The following is a 21840-nucleotide window of genomic DNA, read 5'->3' as shown; positions in this document are numbered from 1 at the left end:
CCTTCAGCAAAAAGAAGCGTGGCACCGAATATCTTTTGATTTAGACAAATCATTTGATAAGCTAGTACGTCATGGTAAAGTTCTCCGATGTGCACACCCTCACTAGTCACTACTCACGCATCGTTTGATGCCACCTCAATCCTCAACGATCAGAATGGGACACAATTATGACTTTAAAGCGACCCATCGAATTTCAAAATCTTTTTTTACAATTTATTGACATGACAAATTATAATTTGTACTATGTAAACATTTCATAATTGATATCAATTTAAAAAAGAGTAATGATACAACTATAAATTATTTTACAATATGTTTATAAATTATTGGTGTGACAAACTTCTTACGGGTTCTTATTTAGGCCTACTAAGAATATCTTTTTTTTATTTATCAATAATTTTTTCTCACATTAGTAATTTGTAAAAGCTTTTATAAAAAAGTTTGTATTTCTAGCATTTTTCTTTAAAAAAAAAATTCTCTAAATTAGGTAGTTTATTTTATTGCTAAACTTACCATTGCTCTTAAAACTGGTTTCTTTTATAATAGTTGCAATCTAGCTCTTGCAGTTTTGAAATTATGCAGGAGCAATTGATGTGCTGCTTCAGATTTTTAATGAAATTGTAGTTGCAAAAAAAAAAGGGGGGGGGGGGGGGACAACTTTCACAAGGCGAAGTTTCTAGGGAGTGAAATTGACTTTTTATGTCATTGCGCTATTCCAATTATTACCATTGTTTCACTATCATATATAATTTGGCAAAAATACTAATGACCTGTTTGGATCGACAGGAGAGAGAAAGGGAGTGGATGGGAGTAGAGCAAAGTTAGCCAAAAAAATGTTAATTTTCGACTAACTTTACTTTGCTCTCCATTTTCCCCCCTTAATCCAAATATACCATTATTAGGTGGAAGGGTAATGTAGCATTTGTGTCGAAGCTTTTATAAGATTCTACACTACCATTTAGGGGAAACCTTTGGTAACTTTATACTTTCTCCATTTTGGCCAAGAAAAGTATCTGAAAAACTTTCTTCGTATCTCATCCTGCCGCAATTAAAGAATAACGTGCAAACAAATATTTTAAAGCTGCAATAATATTTGAGAAAATATATCATCTTCTGTATTTTTTTTAATTAAAATATTTAAATACTACTTTTTTTTGAGAAAGTAAATATTACTTATACAAAGTGGCGAATTATAAATTTGTCTCAGAGATTAGCTAACATATAATATTTTTTTACGTCAAATAAATAACTTTTTATAGAATTTTCTTTTAATATGATTCACCATTTGTTTTATTCCAAACGTTGCAAAATTTATATAAAAATAATAATTTTATGACTAAAACAAATATTTGCTTTCACAATTTAGCTTTAATTTAATAAAATAGGATTCTCAATTTTTTTTAAAATAAAATAGTGTTCTACGTCTTTTATAGTACTAAAATATGTATAATTGATTATGTATTAAGTTTCCTAGTAATCTCTTTTTTCTTTTTATATACATATTTAATGAAATAATCAATTTTCATGTTATCCTAAAGTTTTGCTTTAGTATTGGCAATGGTTTAAAGTATTTGGTCTCAAATCTCAATCCTCTTTTTTTCCTTAAAATATATATATATATATATATATCTCAATCCTCTTTTACTGATATGGAAAATACCTATTTACTTAAATTCAAAATTTGATTTTTTTTTATTTGTAATAAATAATATCATATTTCAGCATTGAGGACTAAAAATAGCACAATAATTTCTAGATCTTTTTTTTTTTGAGAAACCAACTTCAACATTTATAAACTAAAATCAGCCAAATCGGCTAAAAGAACATCAGCAACTTGTGGTGGAACATCCTCCATCCACACAGAAACACCATCAATAGTTTTTGCGTGTTTTGCTAAACAATGAGCAACTGAGTTTCCTGATCTACGAATGTGACAAAAAGAAACACAATTACAAGAACCTAAAAAATGCTTAACTGAAGATATTAAGTGACCAAAAGAAGATAGAGACTCCTCGTTACTCCTTAAGGCTGAAATAACCACCTCAGAGTCTCCCTCGACAATAAAAGAGGGTAGATTGAGGTCCATAGCAAAGGTAATGGCGCGGACGGCTGCAAGAGCTTCAACTTCGTCGGAGGATGATGGAAGCTTGGTCTTCTCTGCTAATGATGCAAGCACTAGTCCATGTGAATCCCGAACCACCACTCCTAACCCAGCCTCCTCTGTTTCTTTGAAGACTGCACCATCGAAGTTTATCTTCAGGAGCGACGGAGGGGGAGGTCTCCACTTTGGTCGAGACTGGGGAGGAGCTGAAACCGATACTGAAGCAGTTGGCTGCACTTCGCTGAACTCCTGAAGCATCTGCTCTGCTGCTGGTATGATCTGGCCTAACGGGAAAGGCTTATTACTGGTTCGCAATTGGTTCCGGCGAAACCAGATCGTCCACGTGATCGTCGCAAACAGTTCTGGTTTTCTTTCATTCTCCAACACGAACCTTGCAAGCTCAAAAAAATTTGAAAACTTCTTGGACCTGCAAAATAGCCACATAATGTTAGTTTCCCAAACTGCAGCAAGCTCAGAACAGTCCCACAGGGCATGGTAACCGTCCTCAGCTTCCCGGTTACAATGGCAGCACACGTCTTCCTCAATGACTCTTCTCCGGACCAGATTTTTCTTGACTGGCAGAGCTTCCTTGCAAGCCTTCCACAGAAAATTTTTGACTTTGTTTGGTACTGCAAGCTTCCATATCCGACTCCAAATACTTGGGACCACATCTTGTGAGGGCTGATGCAACAATGGGCCAGCTTTGTCTTTGACGAGGAACCTGTAACCAGACTTCACAGAGTAGACACCGTTGGGAACATGAGGCCAAATAAGTTTATCTTCGACTCTGGTTGGGCTGAGTGGAATTTTAAGGATCAAATCAGCTTCCATAGGAGCAAAATAGCCAAACAATGCATCCTTATCCCAACTCCTAGATGTGGGGCTAATGAGACAATCCACCGTTGCATCTTGCAAGCCTTCTATGACTGGAGATAATATTCGTGGATGCTCTAAGCTAGGCAGCCACGGATAATCCCAGACCTTGATTGTTTCTCCAGAACCCACTCTCCAACGCGCCCCTCTCCATAATACTTCCCTACCCTTTAAGATACTACGCCAAGCATAAGAGCCACTAAAATTATCAGGCGCTTCCATGAATGAACAATTAGGAAAAAATTTACTTTTGAAAACTTTATGCAAAAGTGTATCCTTATTGTGAAGAAGTCTCCATGCTTGTTTGGCTAATAATGCATCGTTAAAAAGAGCCAAATCTTTAAACCCCATACCCCCTGCAGACTTGGGTTGAATAAGAGTTTCCCATTTAACCCAATGAATCTTGCGTCTATCTCCTCGTTGACCCCACCAAAATTTTCTGATTAGGCTTTCCAATTCATTGCAAAGGCCTAAGGGTAGTTTGAAGCAACTCATGGTGAAAGTGGGTATTGCTTGCACTACTGCTTTAATCAATATCTCTCTCCCGGCCTGTGAAAGCAATTTTTCCTCCCACCCCTGTAATTTCCTCCATACCTTCTCCTTAATAAAGTTGAAGCTGGCTTTTTTCCTTCTCCCCACAAAGGACGGTAGACCTAGATATTTCTCATACTGCTTAATCTCCGACACCCCCAATGCTTGCTTGATGTGCTCTCTTGTGTCTTCAGAAGTAAGCTTACTGAAGAAGATTGTAGTCTTATTCCGGTTAATTTGTTGGCCAGAACCATTCCCATACACCTCTAGAACCTCCAAAATATTACTACATTCCTGTTCAGTGGCTCTGCAAAAAAGGAGACTATCATCTGCAAATAGAAGATGAGTTAATCTCGGGCTATTTCTGCATAAGGCATAACCCTTGATATCTCCACAATTAGCCGCTTGGGAGATCAAACCATTCAATCCTTCCGTGCACAATAGGAATAAAAAGGGGGATAGTGGGTCACCCTGTCTGATACCACGGGTAGGAACTATCATACCTTTAGGCTCACCATTGATTAGGATGGAGTAGGATATGGTAGTAATGCAGGTCATCATCAGTCTCACCCATCTTTCATCAAATCCCATTCTCCTCATCACCGCTTCTAAATAGACCCACTCCACCCTATCGTAAGCCTTACTCATATCAAGCTTAATGGCCATGTAATTGTCTCTCCCTGTGTGTCTCTGCATACTGTGTAAAGACTCAAAAGCCACCAAAATGTTATCAGAAATAAGTCGGCTCTTAGTGAAAGCACTCTGATTTTCAGTGATAATTTTTGGTAGAATTTTTTTGAGCCTATTTGCCAGAACCTTTGAAAAAATTTTATACAACACATTGCAAAGGCTAATGGGCCGGAATTCAGATACAAATTCCGGATTTTTAACCTTAGGAATGAGAGTAATAAAAGTGTGGTTAAGGTTAGCAGGCAAAGATGCAGTATTAAGGAAATAAAGCACAGATGATGTTACCTCCTCACCCACTAGGTCCCAATAATTTTGATAAAAGATAGGGGGCATACCATCCGGTCCGGGAGCTTTTAAGGGTGCCATTTGCTTAATTGCTTCCTGCACTTCCAGAGCTTCAAAGTCAGCCACTAAACTTGCATTCATCTCCTCATTTATAATGGGATGTATATGTTGGGTAATATTCTCCAAATTTGTGGGGCTTGCTGACGTGAACAAGTTTTGGTAATAGTCCACTACTGTGTCCGCTACTTCTTCTTGAGTACTACACCACGTGCCATCAACTTTTTTGAGGGTGGAGATGGAGTTTTTACGTAGTCTTTGTGTGGCCCTTGCATGGAAATATCTTGAATTCTTATCCCCATATTTGGCCCATTGTACTTTAGACCGTTGCAGCCACATCCGAGCCTCTTTATCCATGAGTATGTTGAGTTCAAGCATAAGCTCTCTAACCCGAAAATTCTGCCCAGTTCTCATTGCTTCTCTCTCGGCCTGCACTATTTCCTTTTTCTTTTTTTCCAACTCTTTTCTCACACTGCCAAAGCTTTTCGAACTCCATTTCTTCAGTTCAACCCCACATCTCTCTATCTTTTTAATAACTTTTGTACCCGGTTCAGCAGAATCACTCACAGCCCAAACTGCTTGAATAGTATCCGTGCATCCTTTCTCTGTTAGCCACATTTCTTCGAACCGAAAAGGTTTGGATGTACTCGAAGAGATCAATGTTTTTGGCACAATCCAGATTGGACAATGATCCGAATAGAAAGATGGTAAGTGATGGACAATGGTCCCAGCAAATCTCAACAACCACTCACTATTAGCCATCCCCCTATCTAACCGCTCCCATACCGAATGACCATCATTGAAGTGCTTCTTCCAAGTAAATTGAGAACCAGTAAATCCGAGATCCATAAAACCACATTCATCAATAGCATCCCTGAACATTTGCATCTGTGCTTGACTTCTAACACTGCCCCCCAATTTCTCAGATTGCCGGGTTATTTCATTGAAGTCACCAAAACATAGCCAAGGAAGTCGCATTCGAGCATTGAGTTCTCGAAGTAGGTTCCAAGACTCCATTCTTCTGTGTGTCATTGGCTCACCATAAAAACCAGTAATTCTCCAAGCTTCATCTTTCCCTTTATTCACAACTGCATCAATGTAATTTTTTGATGACATTTCAACATGTAAATCCACAGAATCCTTCCACAACAGAGCCAAACCGCCGCCTCTATTTATTCTTTCCACAAAATGCAAGTTTTCAAAATTTAAGTTTCTTTTGATTTCTTTTAGCCTTGCTTCATCTGCCCATGTCTCGGCTAGGAACACGACAGAGGGATCTTTTGCCCGGATTAATTCACCAAGCTCTCGAACTGTGCATGGGTTCCCAAGCCCACGACAGTTCCATGCTAGGAAACTCATTGGTCCTGGCGGGACTGCTCAGCAGTCTCCGCCAATAAATTGTGTTCTTCATTAGACATCTGCATCTTCTTACAAGCTTGTTCAGTGTCATCGTCCCCTTCCAGGAGTATAGGCCGTTTCCCTAAGGTTGGTGCATGCATGCATACTTCAGAATTTTGTTTGAAACGTGCCAAACGTTTCCAGGTTCTCAAACATAATTGGCTACCCTCAGAGTCACGTGGCTCATCAATGGAATCATTTGCATCATTATGGAATAAAGAAGAGGACTTGTCACGTGCATGTTCCTGGACAGAAAAATTAGACAAACTAGGAGACAACTCCTCCATAAAACCCGGGTTAGCTGTACAGGTACCATGCTTATCAAATTTATTTATTTCCATATCTATATCCTGAATTTGAGCTTCAAAATTAGCCATATCAGTATGCGCATTTGAAGGCACCACAATAGGAAGAGATTCGGGGCATTCAAGGATTTTACCTGCATGGAAGGTTTGAGTGAAAGTAGCCGTGATACCCGGGCTAACTGAATTTTGGTTACCTTCAGAAGATGCGATGTCAACCCTGTTTGTGCCAGCTTCTTGCGACGGCGCCGCCCCTTGTATCCTCTCTTCAGTTTCACGTCCGGACCTCACAGTAGTATCTTCCCCACCAAAATCACCCCCTGTGCCCGGTACAAACATAAAAGATTTCCTCCCCACTGAAAAAGGATCGGCTCGAAGCCATGGACCGTATTCCTGTTGATCTAGAGACAGCGATCCCTTGCTTGATAGCCATACTTTACACTCCTTTGCATCGTGGGACACCATCCCACACCAATAACAAAAATTTGGCATCTTCTCATACTTGAATTTCACCCATATTTCTTTTCCATTACCCATAAGAACTTTACGTCCTCTGCTCAGGGGTCTCGAAACATTAATGCCTACCCTGATTCTTAAGAAATTCCCACCAATCATCTCATCGGACTGTGAGGCTCTTGAAACTTCCCCAATACTTCTCCCTATCCCATAGGCTGTCCTCTCATTAAGTTTGTTCACTGGCAGACCGTGAAGTTGAACCCAGAATTTAACTGTATGAAATCTAATTTTCTGGACAGAGCAGGACCCATCATAGCGAGAGAGAATAATTAGATGTTTATCATAAGTCCACGGTTCAGCAGCTAAAACCCTTTCAGCCTCCTCCTCATTGTCAAACACAAAGAGCAATACGTGATTTCCCACATCTCGGATTTCAAAGCCGTTTCGTGTTTTCCACAGCGGCTTGAGGGTTCTTCCAACCGCTTCGATGCTCAACACCCTTCTTTTAATTTTAATATTTTTTTTCATATTAGGGATGTGTGATGTGACCACCCTCTTATTGGTTTTCATCTCAATTCACAATTAATATTACTTTTTCATTTACCAATAATCGCTCACGACATCAACAATTTGTAAAACTTTTTGTAGAATAGTTTTTACCTCTAGTATTATTCTATTGTTAATCTATTTATTGTATTATATCGGTATTTAATTGGTAAATTACTAAATCCCCTTTTAAAATTATCTCTCTTCTAAAAGCAAAATCTTCAACTTTTGAAGGACATTGATTATGATTAAAGTAATTTAAAAGAACATCATGCTTCACAAATCTTTTAATTTTAATATATAATTAATTTTAATATATAATTAATTTTAAAATTTAAAAGAACATCATGCTTCACCTTTTTCTCTTAAAATATGTATTAATTAATGGGTGATAGCCCCCTCATAATTCACTTATACCTAAAACACGACAGATTAATTTTAAAAATTAATTATATATTAAAATTAAAAGATTTGTGAAGCATGATGTTCTTTTAAATTACTTTAATCATAATCAATGTCCTTCAAAAGTTGAAGATTTTGCTTTTAGAAGAGAGATAATTTTAAAAGGGGATTTAGTAATTTACCAATTAAATACCGATATAATACAATAAATAGATTAACAATAGAATAATACTAGAGGTAAAAACTATTCTACAAAAAGTTTTACAAATTGTTGATGTCGTGAGCGATTATTGGTAAATGAAAAAGTAATATTAATTGTGAATTGAGATGAAAACCAATAAGAGGGTGGTCACATCACACATCCCTAATATGAAAAAAAATATATATATATATGTAAGGACACAAAATCTTTAACGGCCCAACATCAGTGTTGGGCTCGCACACGGAAAGTCCCTCACAATAATATTTGTAGAGAGTGGGCTTGAAATGCCAGCGTTGGATCACAGGGTGACATTTCGGGCCAGACTATAGATGAACCGATATGAGAAAGAGCTTTGGGCTGGATATTCAGGCCCTTCAATCTTGTATCTAGGAGGATTTGGCTCCTCGGATCATGTCCGAGGAACGATGGTGCTGTCCCCGGTTACCCGTCGGAGGGTTTTTATGTGGTGTCCGGCATATATTGTCCAGGCATTCTCTTTCATCAAGTCTTTCTCTAGAAGCTAGATGGGAGCCCCTTCCTTTGGTCACATAACATTCTCTTTTATACTAGTCTACGTTTGTTGTCCTTCGTCCACGTGTAGGGTCGATCTTTCTAGGACAGCTATCTGTCCCATCAGTCTAATCCCAAAAATTGCTGGAGATGATCCATAAAGCCTAAAATCCCGGCCCTGTTAGGGGCAGTGTCATGTTAGGGAAGGGTATTAAAGACAACTTCCCCATGATATTTTCTGATCTTTCCAACTTACTCGTATTCTATTTCTATCCATGAGGTTTTGGACCTGCCGAGGACGAAACCGTCCTCGGCTATGTCTTCGGGTTATTTTTATGTTTCCTAGTTTCGAGCTTGGGGCCCTGGCCTCCTTCAGTTTAAGACCGGTGGGCTTCCCATAAGCGTGTGGGCCGGACCCATAAATTATTGGACCCCACAATATATATATTCAATCATTTCAGAATTTATTATGAATAAGTTTGATTTTTTTTTTTAAACAAGATAGAATTTATATTTTAGCCTAATTTAAGTGTATATGTGTGTGAAACTCCTTTCTAGAGACTTGAACCCTAGCCCTTACCCCCCACATCCTACAAGCATTTTATACTTGTGGAGTGATCACCGCATCAAAGGTGCGCGGTGGTTTTCTAAATATTTAGATGTAAATTGGTGTGATTAGGAATTAAGAAGTATTTTACTTGAGCATGTGGAGGACATTTATAATGATGGTTACATTAATACTAAAGCGTTGGTGCGATAGTCACTCCCATAAGTATAAGTGCTTGTGGGGTATGGGAGAGGGCAAGGGTCGAGGTTTAAGTTATCAAGAGAGAGTTTCACATACATATATACTTAAATTGGGTTATAGTATAATTTGATTAATTTCTATCTTGTATAAAATAAAAATACCCAAGCGTTCCTAAAAAAAAGAAATAGAAAAAATATGAATAAAATAAGAATTGGCAAAGAGGACGACAATTAAACGTGTGTGTGTATATATACCATATAGTATAAGATGCATATACAATCTTATCTAAAAAATAGTATAGTGAATTATTATAATAGTACTTGCATGTTGCTAACTTGCTATTGGTTAAAAAAATTATCAATTTGCTGGCTATTGAGGACCGTACAAACTTTTTATTTGTTGTCGGACGAAAAAAAAAAATTGATATAATTTTTTATTTGTGCCATAAACCCAATCCGTTGTATTTAGGAAAATTGAAAAAACGACGTGTAATGATTGTGACAATGCAATACTTTTCCATTTCTAGGACTTTCTTATCATTTTCTTGGTCAAGAAATAAAATAATTAAATCTTTGAAGCCTTTAAAAAAAAATTATATATCATAAACGTGGACAAAACCGTAAAATAATGTCCTCATAAAAGTTTTTTTTTTTAATTATCAGATCAAAACACTAATCGGTTTTTTGGTATAGACAGAGTGAATTTCAGATCTTTTATTCAACTATCAGAAACTTTATTAATTGAGCATGTAGGGGTGATAAGCCCAGTGGTATATATCTATGTATATATTGGGGCGGGGGTCTAATCCGAAAACATTAAGTAGTCTGAGAACGGGTAAATATTCTCATGGGAGTTCGTGTTAATAAGTGAAAAGGTGAGGTCTGATTATAAGAGTCCGAGAAGGCGATCTAAGGATGAATGTAGGGCTGTCCAAATTCATCCAACCCACCTGAAGAACCGACTGGATTCGACCCGAAACCGGCCGACCCGACTACTCTATTGGGTCGGCGACGGGTCTTCATCACCAAAAACCAATTTCGGCGGGTCGGGTTTTGGTTTTCCTCCCTTAAAACCCGAACCAACCGAAAGATTTCCAGATTTCGGCCAAAATTTCCAGAATTCGGCGAAAAAACCCAGATTCCGGCACTATTTCCCTTAGATCCGATGAGATTTTGACCGGATTTGGAAAAATCTCATCGAATTCGATGAGATTTTCGTCGGATATGTGTTTTTTCCACCGTTTTCTCGCCGTCTCGAATCCGACCGACCCGCCCGCCACCCATTGATGTTTTGAACCGCCCAATCCGATTATTCAGATGGGTGCCTTTTTTCTCCACCTAATTCCGGTGGGTTGGTTCTGAGTTGGGTACAAACCCAACTCGGACCGACCCGTGGATAGCCCTAGATGAATGTCTCCTCGGTTGAGCAAAGCCGAGGTACGAAAGTGTGGTTTGCCACCCAGAAGCAATGTTCCAAGAAATTCTATTAATAAGGATATGTATCATGAAAGTATAGGACAAAGGAAAGTTATGAAATATCTAAAAGAAAGTTACTACCACCACATTGAATGCTATGTAACTAATTTTCTAGCCGCATTAATGAAGAAGTGATACTTGAACAGTAATTTTTAGCCTTACAGCTACCCTCCAAAGACTTAAAGAAAGTACTGATGGAATAAGGATCAACTCCAGCAATCTGAGCTACACGTGAAGGGTAGAGATGAAAAAAGGAAGGTAGTATAAAATATGAAGAAGACCCTGAGGGAGAGAGATCGGAGAATTGAGAGAGAAATACTGTAACAATAAGAACAGTACTTGTAATCAAATTGAAGAATTATATACAATAACTGACTTCCTCGGATTGTGCCGAAGACGATTTTCTTTAGATAAAATCATTTTGTCTTCATTTTATTGTCATTTGTATCCACTATAATTGCCACCGAACTCATTAGAACCTGTCTTTTGAACTTACTCTTTACAAATTTATTATATTGATCTTTTTAAACCTAGATCATTTTACCTTAGGACTTAAATTGCATCCTTACATAGCTAATTGGAACTCGTTGTCCCGTAGAAATTGAGTACAACAAGGCGGTAGAGAAAATTAATTAATTAATTAAAAAAGAAAAAAGGCAGAGAGATAGGCTAAGGCGTGACGTGTAGCCGTGTAGGATATCACTCTATTTGATTTGAGGAAAAAGCTTGGTAGAACCGTAGAAACGTGTAGGGTTTGTTAGTTTTATTAGTCCTATATATATATAAACCAACGCTCCTCGCTTAGTTCTCACATAACACCATACCCAACCCAACAACAAACCAATACCAAAACCAAGAACCTCCATTACTCTCTCTCTCTCTCTCTCTCTCTTTTTCTTCTTTCTTCTTCAAAGTTTAAGGTATCAATTTTCTTCTTCTTTTTTTTTTTTTTAATTTTTAGTTTGAATTTAATTTTCCATCTAGATTGTTCTCTGCGCCTTTTGTGTTTTTTGTAAGCTTTGATTTTCTTTTGCATCGTATTTGATTGGTAATCGCTAGTAGCTGACCATAACTGTTACGTTTTTCTTAATTAATGTTCTTCGTTTTTTATTATTATTTTTTTTTATTACTGGAGTTTGTCGTAGATCTTTGTGCAAATTTATTTATTTTTTGAATTTAGGGTTTTGATCTGAATCTGGATCGTTGATTATTGTTTTCTGCTTGACTTGGATCTAAAAATTTGGATTTGGAGTACTAAACAATGTTGTTTTATTTCATGATAGTTGGATTTGGAGTACTAAACATTGTTGATGATAGTTGGATTTGGAGTACCAAACATTGTTGTTTTATTTCATGGTTGAGCTTGGTATTACATATAAATAATATTGCATCAAATTATTGAATAATTTGAATTTAAACATTACTTAAAAGTCTTAATCCCCTGTTTTTTTAAAGCTTGTTAATAGTTAGTAAACCATGATTGTATCATCTTTAAAAAAAATTATTAATTATATTTGGGCTGGGTTGAGTGAATTAATGCTAAAATACTTTTTATTTAAATAAATTTAGTGCCCATAAAGATTTTCACAACTTTGTTTTGGCAATTACTGATGTGGATTGGTGCCTTGTAGCTCAATCGGCACCTTCTAGTGATTCCAATGCAGACCCACCTCCCCATATATGGAATTAAGAAAAAAAAAAACCAGTTAGTTTGTGTCTCTAACATTGCCCCCTATCACTTCTATGTTGTAAACTTGTCTTTTTAAAATAATAATAATAATAATAATTAAAAACTTACTGGGTTCTGAATTCACATTGCTTGCCACATGATATTTTCAAATAACCTGTTTTGATTCTATGATTATTGTTTCTATTATGTTTCTTGCTACATGATATTTTCGAATAACCTGTTTTGATTCTTTGATTATTGTTTCTATTCTGTATGATTAGGGTTTGACATGAAGTAGTTGGAAATATATTGGTTGGTTTTGATGCTTAGTTTATTAGAAGGTTTTTTGAATGCATTGATGTTTTACTGTTCGATTGGTCTAAACAGTGTCATTGGTTATATGCGTGTTATGTTCATAAATCTGTTTTGGGCCTTGAACCTGTATGCCCACTGGTATTTTTGGAAGCTTTACTATTTTCAGATATGAGTTTGTATTGCTATTTTCTTTGAACTGATGCTCCATTGAATTTATGAGAAACTGAATTAATAAAATGGTGCATGAATGAGAGATATAGACTTAATTGTATTATACATTTGGACTTTTTAGTTCACAGTGACATAAATAAATTTCAAGTTGATACTTGTGATTAATTCAAATTGTGTTTTGGGCTGGATGAAATATCTTTTAGGCTTGCTATGAGTTTTGTTTATGTTTGTAATCGTACTCTGTATCAGTTCAAGAATCCAATATAACTTTGTTATTTTCTCAGGAAGTTGGCAATTTTGTCTGCTATTTCTGCAGCTCACCAAAGTAGAGAGTTTAAAGTTTGAAGCTTCTTTTATGTCTGAACGGGCTACTCTCTTTTTGTCATCAATTGGCTTGCTTGGGGAGTACTGTCCAAAATCAAGAAAAAAGAACAGACATACAGCTGATAAAGTTGGCTGCATGCATCTTGGCTTATCAGAGGGCTATAACACACACTGTTTGGGTAGCCAGTTTGTGCGTCCTTTTCCAATTGCGAATTTTACTGGTAAAGGAGAATCAAGAAATACTGCTGCTGCTGACTTGTGCATCTTCTGATAAACTTAATCCTGCAGTTTGACACTGTTAGTAACAAGATGGCATTGCAAAACATTGGTGCTGCAAACCGCGATGATGCCTTCTACAGGTATAAAATGCCAAAAATGATAACTAAGATTGAAGGTCGCGGAAATGGCATCAAGACTAATGTGGTCAATATGGTTGAGATTGCAAAGGCCCTGGCTAGACCTGCTTCTTACACAACAAAGTACTTTGGGTGTGAGCTTGGAGCCCAATCCAAATTCGATGAGAAGACTGGAACTTCCCTTGTTAATGGTTCCCACGAGACTGCAAAGCTTGCTGCACTTCTTGAGAACTTCATTAAGAAATATGTTCAGTGCTACTACTGTAACAACCCTGAAACTGAGATATTGATCACTAAAGCACAGATGATAACCCTGAAATGTGCTGCATGTGGAGCTATTTCAGATGTTGATATGAGGGACAAACTGACTTCTTTTATTCTCAAGAACCCACCTGAGCAGAAGAAGGGATCAAAAGACAAGAAGGCAATGAGGAGGGCTGAAAAGGAGCGGCTTAAGGAAGGGGAGGCTGCTGATGAGGAGCAGAAGAAGCTTAAAAAGGAGGCAGTGAAGAAGAAAGGTTCAAAGGATGTTGCTTCCAAAGCATCAACAAAGAAGAAAAGCAATAGCTCTGATGAGGATCACTCCCCAGCCAACAGCCATGCTGGTGAGAATGACCAAGCAGATGACGATGACGATGATGTCCAGTGGCAGACAGACACTTCATTAGAGGCAGCTCGGCAGCGCATTCAGGAGCAGTTAAGCGCTGCTACTGCTGAAATGGTCATGCTTTCTACCGATGAAGAGAAACAAAAGTCTGCAAAGAAGTCTCCAGTACATGAAGTGAAGACCGAGATCAATGGACACAAGAACGGAAATGGTCTTGCCACTGCCCATGGAAGCCTTGTTGATGAGATTAGGGAATACCTGAAGAAGGGTTCCTCTGCAGGTAAGCTGAAACCCTTTTTGGGTTCACTCTCTGGGACTCCCCAAGAAGTCATGGATGCCCTATTTGAAGCTCTGTTTGAGGGCCTTGGAAAGGGTTTTGCTAAAGAGGTGACCAAGAAGAAGAACTACCTTGCAGCAGCCACTCAAGAAGAGGGATCTCAGAGGTTTCTTTTGCATGCTATAGAATCTTTCTGTGCTAAGGCGAGTCCTGAGGCTGCTAAGGAGGTAGCACTTGTTCTGAAAGCGCTTTATGACCATGATGTGTTGGAGGAGTCGTCTATAATGGAATGGTACCAGCAGGGCTTGAGTGGTGGCAATAAAGCCTCTCAAATTTGGAAGAATGTCAGACCCGTCATCGATTGGCTCCAGAGTGCTGAGTCTGAATCAGAAGAGGAGTGATTCTGAATGCCTTCACTTCACTTCACTTCACTTAGTTTGCCACTAGTCTATAAAAATAAAATGTTTCAAGTGGTTTCGTTTTGTGTTTGATGTTTAGTTGTCAATTTGGTTTGGTTGCAGTATTATGGTACACTTACTAGCATTGGGATGGCTTTTATGGGCCTTTAAGCTGCTCAATGTTACGCTCTTGTCGTCGTCGTCTTTACTCTTTGGTGTTTTGTTTCTTGTGTGCGGGCCGTGTATTTTACTTAAAAAGAGTCAAGACAGCGAAAGCTTGTATTGTATTGTGTTAAATAGAGTGTTTGTTGTCTCGGTTAAGTTTGGTTTTATATCTTTTTGTGTGAATTTTGCTTTGCGTCAAATGATGGTGATTTTAATTTTTATGTTCATTCTCTCGCGGCAATCGCCAAACTCTGAAAGTTGTGATCTTTGACTTTAATCTTGGGTAAATGAAAGTTATGCTCCTAACACACAGTGATGCACTCGCCCTTAAAAATTGTGGACCAACGACACTTCTTATAGTTCGTATAAACTAGTAGAATATTTTACTAGGGAATTAGATGTTTCTATCCTCCTCTCATAGTTTGTATAAATGGTAGAATTAATGCTTAGAGAAAAGAAAAGAAAAAAACTAGCAGAATTAAAATTATATATATATATATATATATATTCTATTAAAGAATGAGAGACTATTAAACATGGGTTTTACACTCCATTCTTAACAAATTTGGAGTCAAAATGAGATTAAATTCAGTAAGAATATGATGTAAAACTCATATTTTACCCCTCTAATTCCAACATGCAACATTATCTTATCACATATTTAAAAATAAAGGAAAATTATTGTGTACTCTCGGAATACCATAAATGCATACTCCCTCTTCTCACATGAATGGTGGTTTCTACTAATTAAATTCATGGTGGGACTTACCATTCATGTAAAAGGGGAGAGTACGCATTTATGATACTCCGGGAATACTTAATAATTTTCCTAAAAATAAATACAATCACACCCAATCAATTCTAATATTCATATACAAATCCAATCAAATTAAGAGTTTATTGAGATGTTATTAGGTGTGATAGGATGTATTGATGATGTAGCAATTTCTTATTGGATTGTGTAAAATATGAGTTTTAAACCTAAGATATTATAAATGATATTATTAGTTATTTAAACAGATTCAACAACAATGTGAATGTGAATGTGTGCCATTGGTAACCTACAAGTAAGTAGTAACAAGACATGTCCAAAACCCAGGGCCGGCTCTATGGTGGAGCAAAAAATGCAACCGCCTAAGGCCCCAAGTAAAAAAAAGGCCCCTAAATTTTAACCAATAGGATTATTTATAATCAATAAATAAAATAATTTTTTTATTAGATGAAAAACAAATAAAAAAATAGAGAAAAATGCAACGTTGTCCACAATATTTTTCACAACACTTTTACAACTAATGCTAAGTAGCAAGTTATTACAGCCTATTGTTGATGGCAAAAAAATAATTATAGTGATATTTTCAAATAAAAACAAAAAGCAGTTTAAAATCTAGGATTTGTTGTAAAAAATATTGTAAATGTTGCACTTCTAAACAAAAAAGAATAATAATAAGAGTTTAATTAGCAAACTTTTACTAGTTTTCATCTAAATCTACCACTAACACCAATGTTTTACTTACCACTATCAATCTACCACATCAACAAGTATGAAAAATTTTGTCAAATTTTTTTTGTCTTAAAAATTCAAAAAAAAAAAAAAAAATTCTATGTAGTTCATATTAATTAGTAGTAATTTTACATTTAAATAAGATGATCAATTTTCGCCTTAGGCCCCCAAATGCATTAAGCCGCCCCTGCCAAAACCTATTCAGGAAAAAAAAAAAAAAAAAAAAATCCTTGTCCAAAACCTACCCCCCACACCTTCTTTGTCTTTAAAATGTGGACAAAAAGTTTGGAGATGGAAGGGCCCTGAATCCATTTCAAAAAGGAGCCCAATTGATAAATGTGTCCGGTGAGCTTGGGTTTGACTTTGTCAGGTACATGCTAAATTTGGTAGGAGTCAAAAATGGGTCCACCTAAAACATGTTGCGAAACCTAGCTATGACCTTTACCCAGTCTTTGATAGGTGATCTCAATCTCATATGTTCCAATTTGCTTGGCCCAAATAACATAAAACATGGTTATCAGAAAGACTAATTTGTACTTTACACGCTTCGAGTTTGAAATAGTTTTCATTTTATCTTTTAAAGTTCCAAATTTGGATTCTTACCCTTAAAGTTACATGTGACATTTGGATTTAAGCCCTTTCATTTATGAGTCATGGTAAGGTGTTTGTTAAGTGTCATTTTAACTCAAAATTGTGTAAATTAATAAATCCAAAATTTGAAACTTTAAGGATAAAATTCCAAATTGCCACCAACTTTTAAGGTGTAAATTGTGAACTAATGATTAAAATAATGTACTTTTGAAAGAAAAAAAAAACAATATTTTTTTAAGCTTAGTTAGCACTTAACAAACACCTAATCATGACCAATTAATGGAAGGACTTTAATCCAAATGATAAATAATGTTAGGAGTACAAATTCAAAATTTGAAACTTTTCGTGACAAGATTAAAATTTTCTCAAACTTTATTGATTCAACAATTATATATATATATATATATATATAAAACAAAGATAAACTATGGAAATTGAGATGATATTCAATTTAAACTTTAATATGCAAGTATACCAAAGATTGAAATTAATAGAATATTATCGTTCAAATATTTTTTTTAAAATATAGAACTTAATTTTTTTTAATATATAAATAATGACTAAAATAGGAAACTTGAATTGATTTTTTTTTTTTTTTTTTACCATTTACATTTACATAAAGTTTAAAAACAAAAGGCTTAAAAACTCATGAATGAAATAACAAAATTGGATGAAAGTATCGTTACTTGATTAAAAAATAAAAATAAAAATAACTCAACATTAAAAAATCGGAGAATAAAATTGTACTAAAAAATCGCCGGATTTTCATGGTATAATAAGTTTTTTAGGAAATTCATTATAGTAGTAGTTGTAGGTGCAGTAGTAGCAATTCCTACAAGTAAAAATTAGAAGTTTTTAGTAAGTTGTTAACACAAATCTACAAGTAGTGATATTTATAGCTAATGTAATGAATAATGATAGCAATTGATGATTTTATCACCGCATTAAGTATCGAAATGGATGTTCTTGCAATAACTGGGCTCAGTGTCTCTTGCAGTCAGTTCCTACTTCCTAGTTGTATATCTTTTTTTGGCAATAAAATATTTCCTGATTATCAAAAAGAAATGAATGTTCTTGTGGTTTCATAATTTCTACACAGTGATTTATTTTTATAATCTCACTACACAATGATTTTGCTACATTGTTCAAAGATTAATGTTACATGTTATCTAATGTCCTCGATTGATTATGTGAGAATATTATAACCTAAATTTGAGTTTTTTTTTTTTTTTTTTTTTTTTTTTTTTTTTTTTTTTTTTGAGAAGGACCTAAATTTGAGTTGTTTCAGGAAAATTCCAACAGATAGATTTCCCTTTAAAAATCTGTAGAGAAATGCACATTTGTTATTTGGGATGATACTTCTTTTCCCAAATTTTAGTACAAATATACAAGTAAAAAAAAACAAAACTAAAGTTTTTAACAAGTCATTAACACAAATTTTTAAGTAGTAATATAAAGTTCATAGAAAATAATAACACTTAACAAGTGTCTCCTACTGTATACATATCAACACACATTTTGAGAGTTGCTACATCCACAATATTTTTACAATAAATCATAGGTGGTTTTTTTTTTTTTTTTTTTTTTTTTTTAAGGAAATCATAAGTGGTTAGTTGTTGTTGGTTCAAATTTAAATCTAACACTAAGATTACTTTTTTATCCCAACAATAACAATCAATAACAACCTGCCACTCGAGATTTGTTGTAAAAATATTGTGAAAATTTTGTGGACATATCATTTCTTTTTAATAAATGAAGGAGTTGAGAGAGTGAGATAGATTAGTTAAATAAAAGTTTAAACAATGGTTAAAGTATCGTGAAATGTTACGTCATGTTGACAATATTTTCAAAACAAATTACAAATGACAGATTATTATTAGTAGATAAGAAAATAATTTCAATGGTAACTTTAGATTAAATTTTAAAACCAGTAATAACTTATGACCTATAATTTATTGTAAAAATATTATAAACATATTACTTTCCAAAAATAATGTCTAATGACCATTAATGCAAAGCAAATCACTGTTACTTTCACAGTAAATTTCAATTTTAAAAAGTCAGCATCACCAATTGAGTGATAAAAAAGTATCGCATTGCATTGCAAAAATATAATGCAAAAATATTGTAAACATATTACATTCCAAAAATAATGTCTGATGCCCATTAATGCAAAGCAAATGATGGTTACTTTCGCAAAAAATTTCAATTTAAAAAAGTTAGCATCACCCATGGACGAATAAAGCGTCGCATTGCATTGCAAAAATGTGACAAACCACGTCTGGAAGTTAAAACTTAAAAAATGATAAAGAAAAAAGACCAAATTGCGTTGCAAAGAGTGCCCAAAAACAAAACAAAAGCACAAAAAAATTCACCGCCAAGTTTGATGGTCTAAGTATGGAATTTCATTCTTACATTACATGGTAGTCGGTTGGCTTGCCATGTGACCGTGTAATTCGGCATTGAAGGTACCAAATTCCTAAAAGAGCAATACTAGAGAGACCTATATTTCACCCTTCTTTTTTACAACTTAATTACCAAATTTCTAAATGCGCAAATTACAACTTATCTATTTGTAATTTGATTGAAATTTAAGTTACTTATTTATAATTGGAAATTTGACACTTTACTCACCTGAGATTAGTTTAATTAGAGTTTTGCAATCCACTTTTATTTAAAACATGACTAAATATGTAATTTTGCTCAATTTTTATGTCTCTCTCCTCCAAAAACACAAAAGACATAAAAATACAAGATCAAAATGAATCCAACATAGCCCTTGCATCATAAGATTTCAGACTACAAGTAGGTAACTTAAATTTTGATTAAATTTCAGGTGAGTAAAGTGTCAAATTTCATACGACAGGTAGACAATTTAAATTTTGGTTAAATTACAAGTAGGTAAGTTGTAATTTGTCATTCCTAAAATATATAAATAAGAGATGGGTTCAAGTTACATTTGGTGTAACTTCACAAGAGTTACACCTTTTTATGAACCATTGATTACTATTAGATCTAAGGGTAAAAAAACACTCATAGTAATGTTATTATTACTCCCTATAAATTAGTGATTTAGGTATTAACTCTTATTATTATTATTAAAGAAAAAAAAATCACAGCATTAACTCTCTTTTTTTTCCTTCCATATCATCATCTTCTTCTTCCATATTTCTTTTTCCAAATCAATACATTTGTTACTTTGCCGTTTAAACTCACTAACGGAGCTCATGTGAAACTAGATCGCCAAAGCTAGACGCCCAAACCAATGGAGAGAGAAAAATTTGGATTCAACGGTGATACAAAGAGAGGTTGAGCTCACCGGACTTTTGCTCCCACAATTGCTCGTTGTTCCTGCCGTTGATCTCACCATCCTTGGCTTCCACTGCTGTTTCATGGTTTCCTACAATAACTAATAAATAAATAGGCATAATCTAGACCGTTGAATGGAATCAGTGATAAATTGTACTCCTCCATTTAGAATTGCTCTTGACTTCCATATATGTACCTGTTGTTGTTGTTAAAGATTCTTCATGAAGCCTTGAAATTGAACCCCTCTCTATCTCTTGTAAAAGATCACCAATCACACTAACAAGTAACCAAAATCTCTCTATATATTTATATAATTTTTGTTGTTTGTTTTCACTTAGATTTGATCCATTCATCCCTTTAATTAATCGTGTTTACTGTTCAGTCACTTTAGTGTTTTCCAATTGGTTATACATAGATCAAAACATTAGAATTACAATTTCCATTTATTAGGCTTTCGTAGGTATGGTTTTTGTGTGTACACTACATATATCAGTTGCGATTAAAAAACCACAAATTGCAGCCAAGGACAGCAATATCGGCAGCGGGAAAGACCAGAGCAATTGGACAACGAAGTTCGGTGAGCCGTAGCCTTTCTCTATCAGTTAATGCTGTGTTTTTTTTTTTCTTTAATAATAAGAGTTAATGCCTAAATCACTAATTTCTAGGGAGTAATAATGACATTACTATGAGTATTTTTTGACCCTTAGATCTAATAATAATCAATGGTTCATAAAATGTGTAACTTGAACCCATCTCTATAAATAAAACGTGGGAGATAATGTTTTATATATTCCTTATTCACTTATAAAAAAGACAAGAAAGTATAATTGTCTCATATTATTATTTAATTTAAAATGATTTCATTTTTGTTTATTTAAAATTTAACATGCGTGTACATATTATATGTGACAATAAGATCTAATTATTTAAATTATACAAAAAAGTTAATATAAAGAAGTAAATTGAATATCATAATAAAAATATGAAAATATTAACGTTTAACATAAATTGTGAAAGACAAACTAAAAATATGTATTTTGATCATCTTATTGTTGTACATAATGATAGACTCATTTTTCTCAAAAAAAAAATAATAATAATGATAGACTCATAGACCTTTACAAAGTAAACAGTAATATATTGTCATTTTTAAGGCACATTTATACTGTCATTAAAGTATTGAAATCACATCAAGTTGAAATATTTTTAGGGAAAAATTTGATGACCGCTGCTGCGTAGGACATTGATTTATAAACTATTTTTAGGAAATTTTTATTATTATTATTATTTTTTACCCTGTCTAACATTTTCATTAAAACGATATTATCACTTTTCTAAAAATTGTTAAATAACAAATTTTCTAAAGGCATCTATTAACAGGACCCGTATTTTTATAGGCTTAATTATAAAACCCATTTCCTTCATAATATTTTTGTTTAGTACACCAAACAAAAAAAACTTTTTGACGTACGCATGTACATATAATACAAACACAATTCAATCTAATCAAAAGATATCACCATACACATTTTGTACAATGATAACTTTACAAGTATATGTATTTGTAAGGTGTAGGAGATA

The 21840-nt window shown here is 34.7% G+C and overlaps 1 protein-coding gene across 2 annotated transcripts; it reads left to right on the top strand.

Annotated features, from left to right (window-relative positions):
- The first annotated feature begins 11333 nt into the window (after window positions 1–11333).
- Window positions 11334–15014, top strand: LOC126710474 (probable eukaryotic translation initiation factor 5-1). Of its 2 annotated transcripts, none has more exons than XM_050410946.1 (2): window positions 11334–11496; window positions 13016–15014. In XM_050410946.1, the coding sequence occupies exon 2, from the start codon at window positions 13365–13367 to the stop codon at window positions 14694–14696; it is 1332 nt and encodes a 443-aa protein (XP_050266903.1). In that variant the 5' UTR covers window positions 11334–11496; window positions 13016–13364; the 3' UTR covers window positions 14697–15014. The 2 variants fall into 2 exon arrangements, with proteins under 2 accessions (XP_050266903.1, XP_050266904.1); XM_050410947.1 differs by having other exon boundaries at window positions 11371–11496; window positions 13048–15014.
- The last annotated feature ends 6826 nt before the right edge of the window (window positions 15015–21840 follow it).

This window comes from Quercus robur, chromosome 12 (genome assembly GCF_932294415.1).
Source record: "Quercus robur chromosome 12, dhQueRobu3.1, whole genome shotgun sequence".
Lineage (NCBI taxonomy): Eukaryota > Viridiplantae > Streptophyta > Magnoliopsida > Fagales > Fagaceae > Quercus > Quercus robur.
This window is presented reverse-complemented; position numbering and strand designations above follow the sequence as displayed.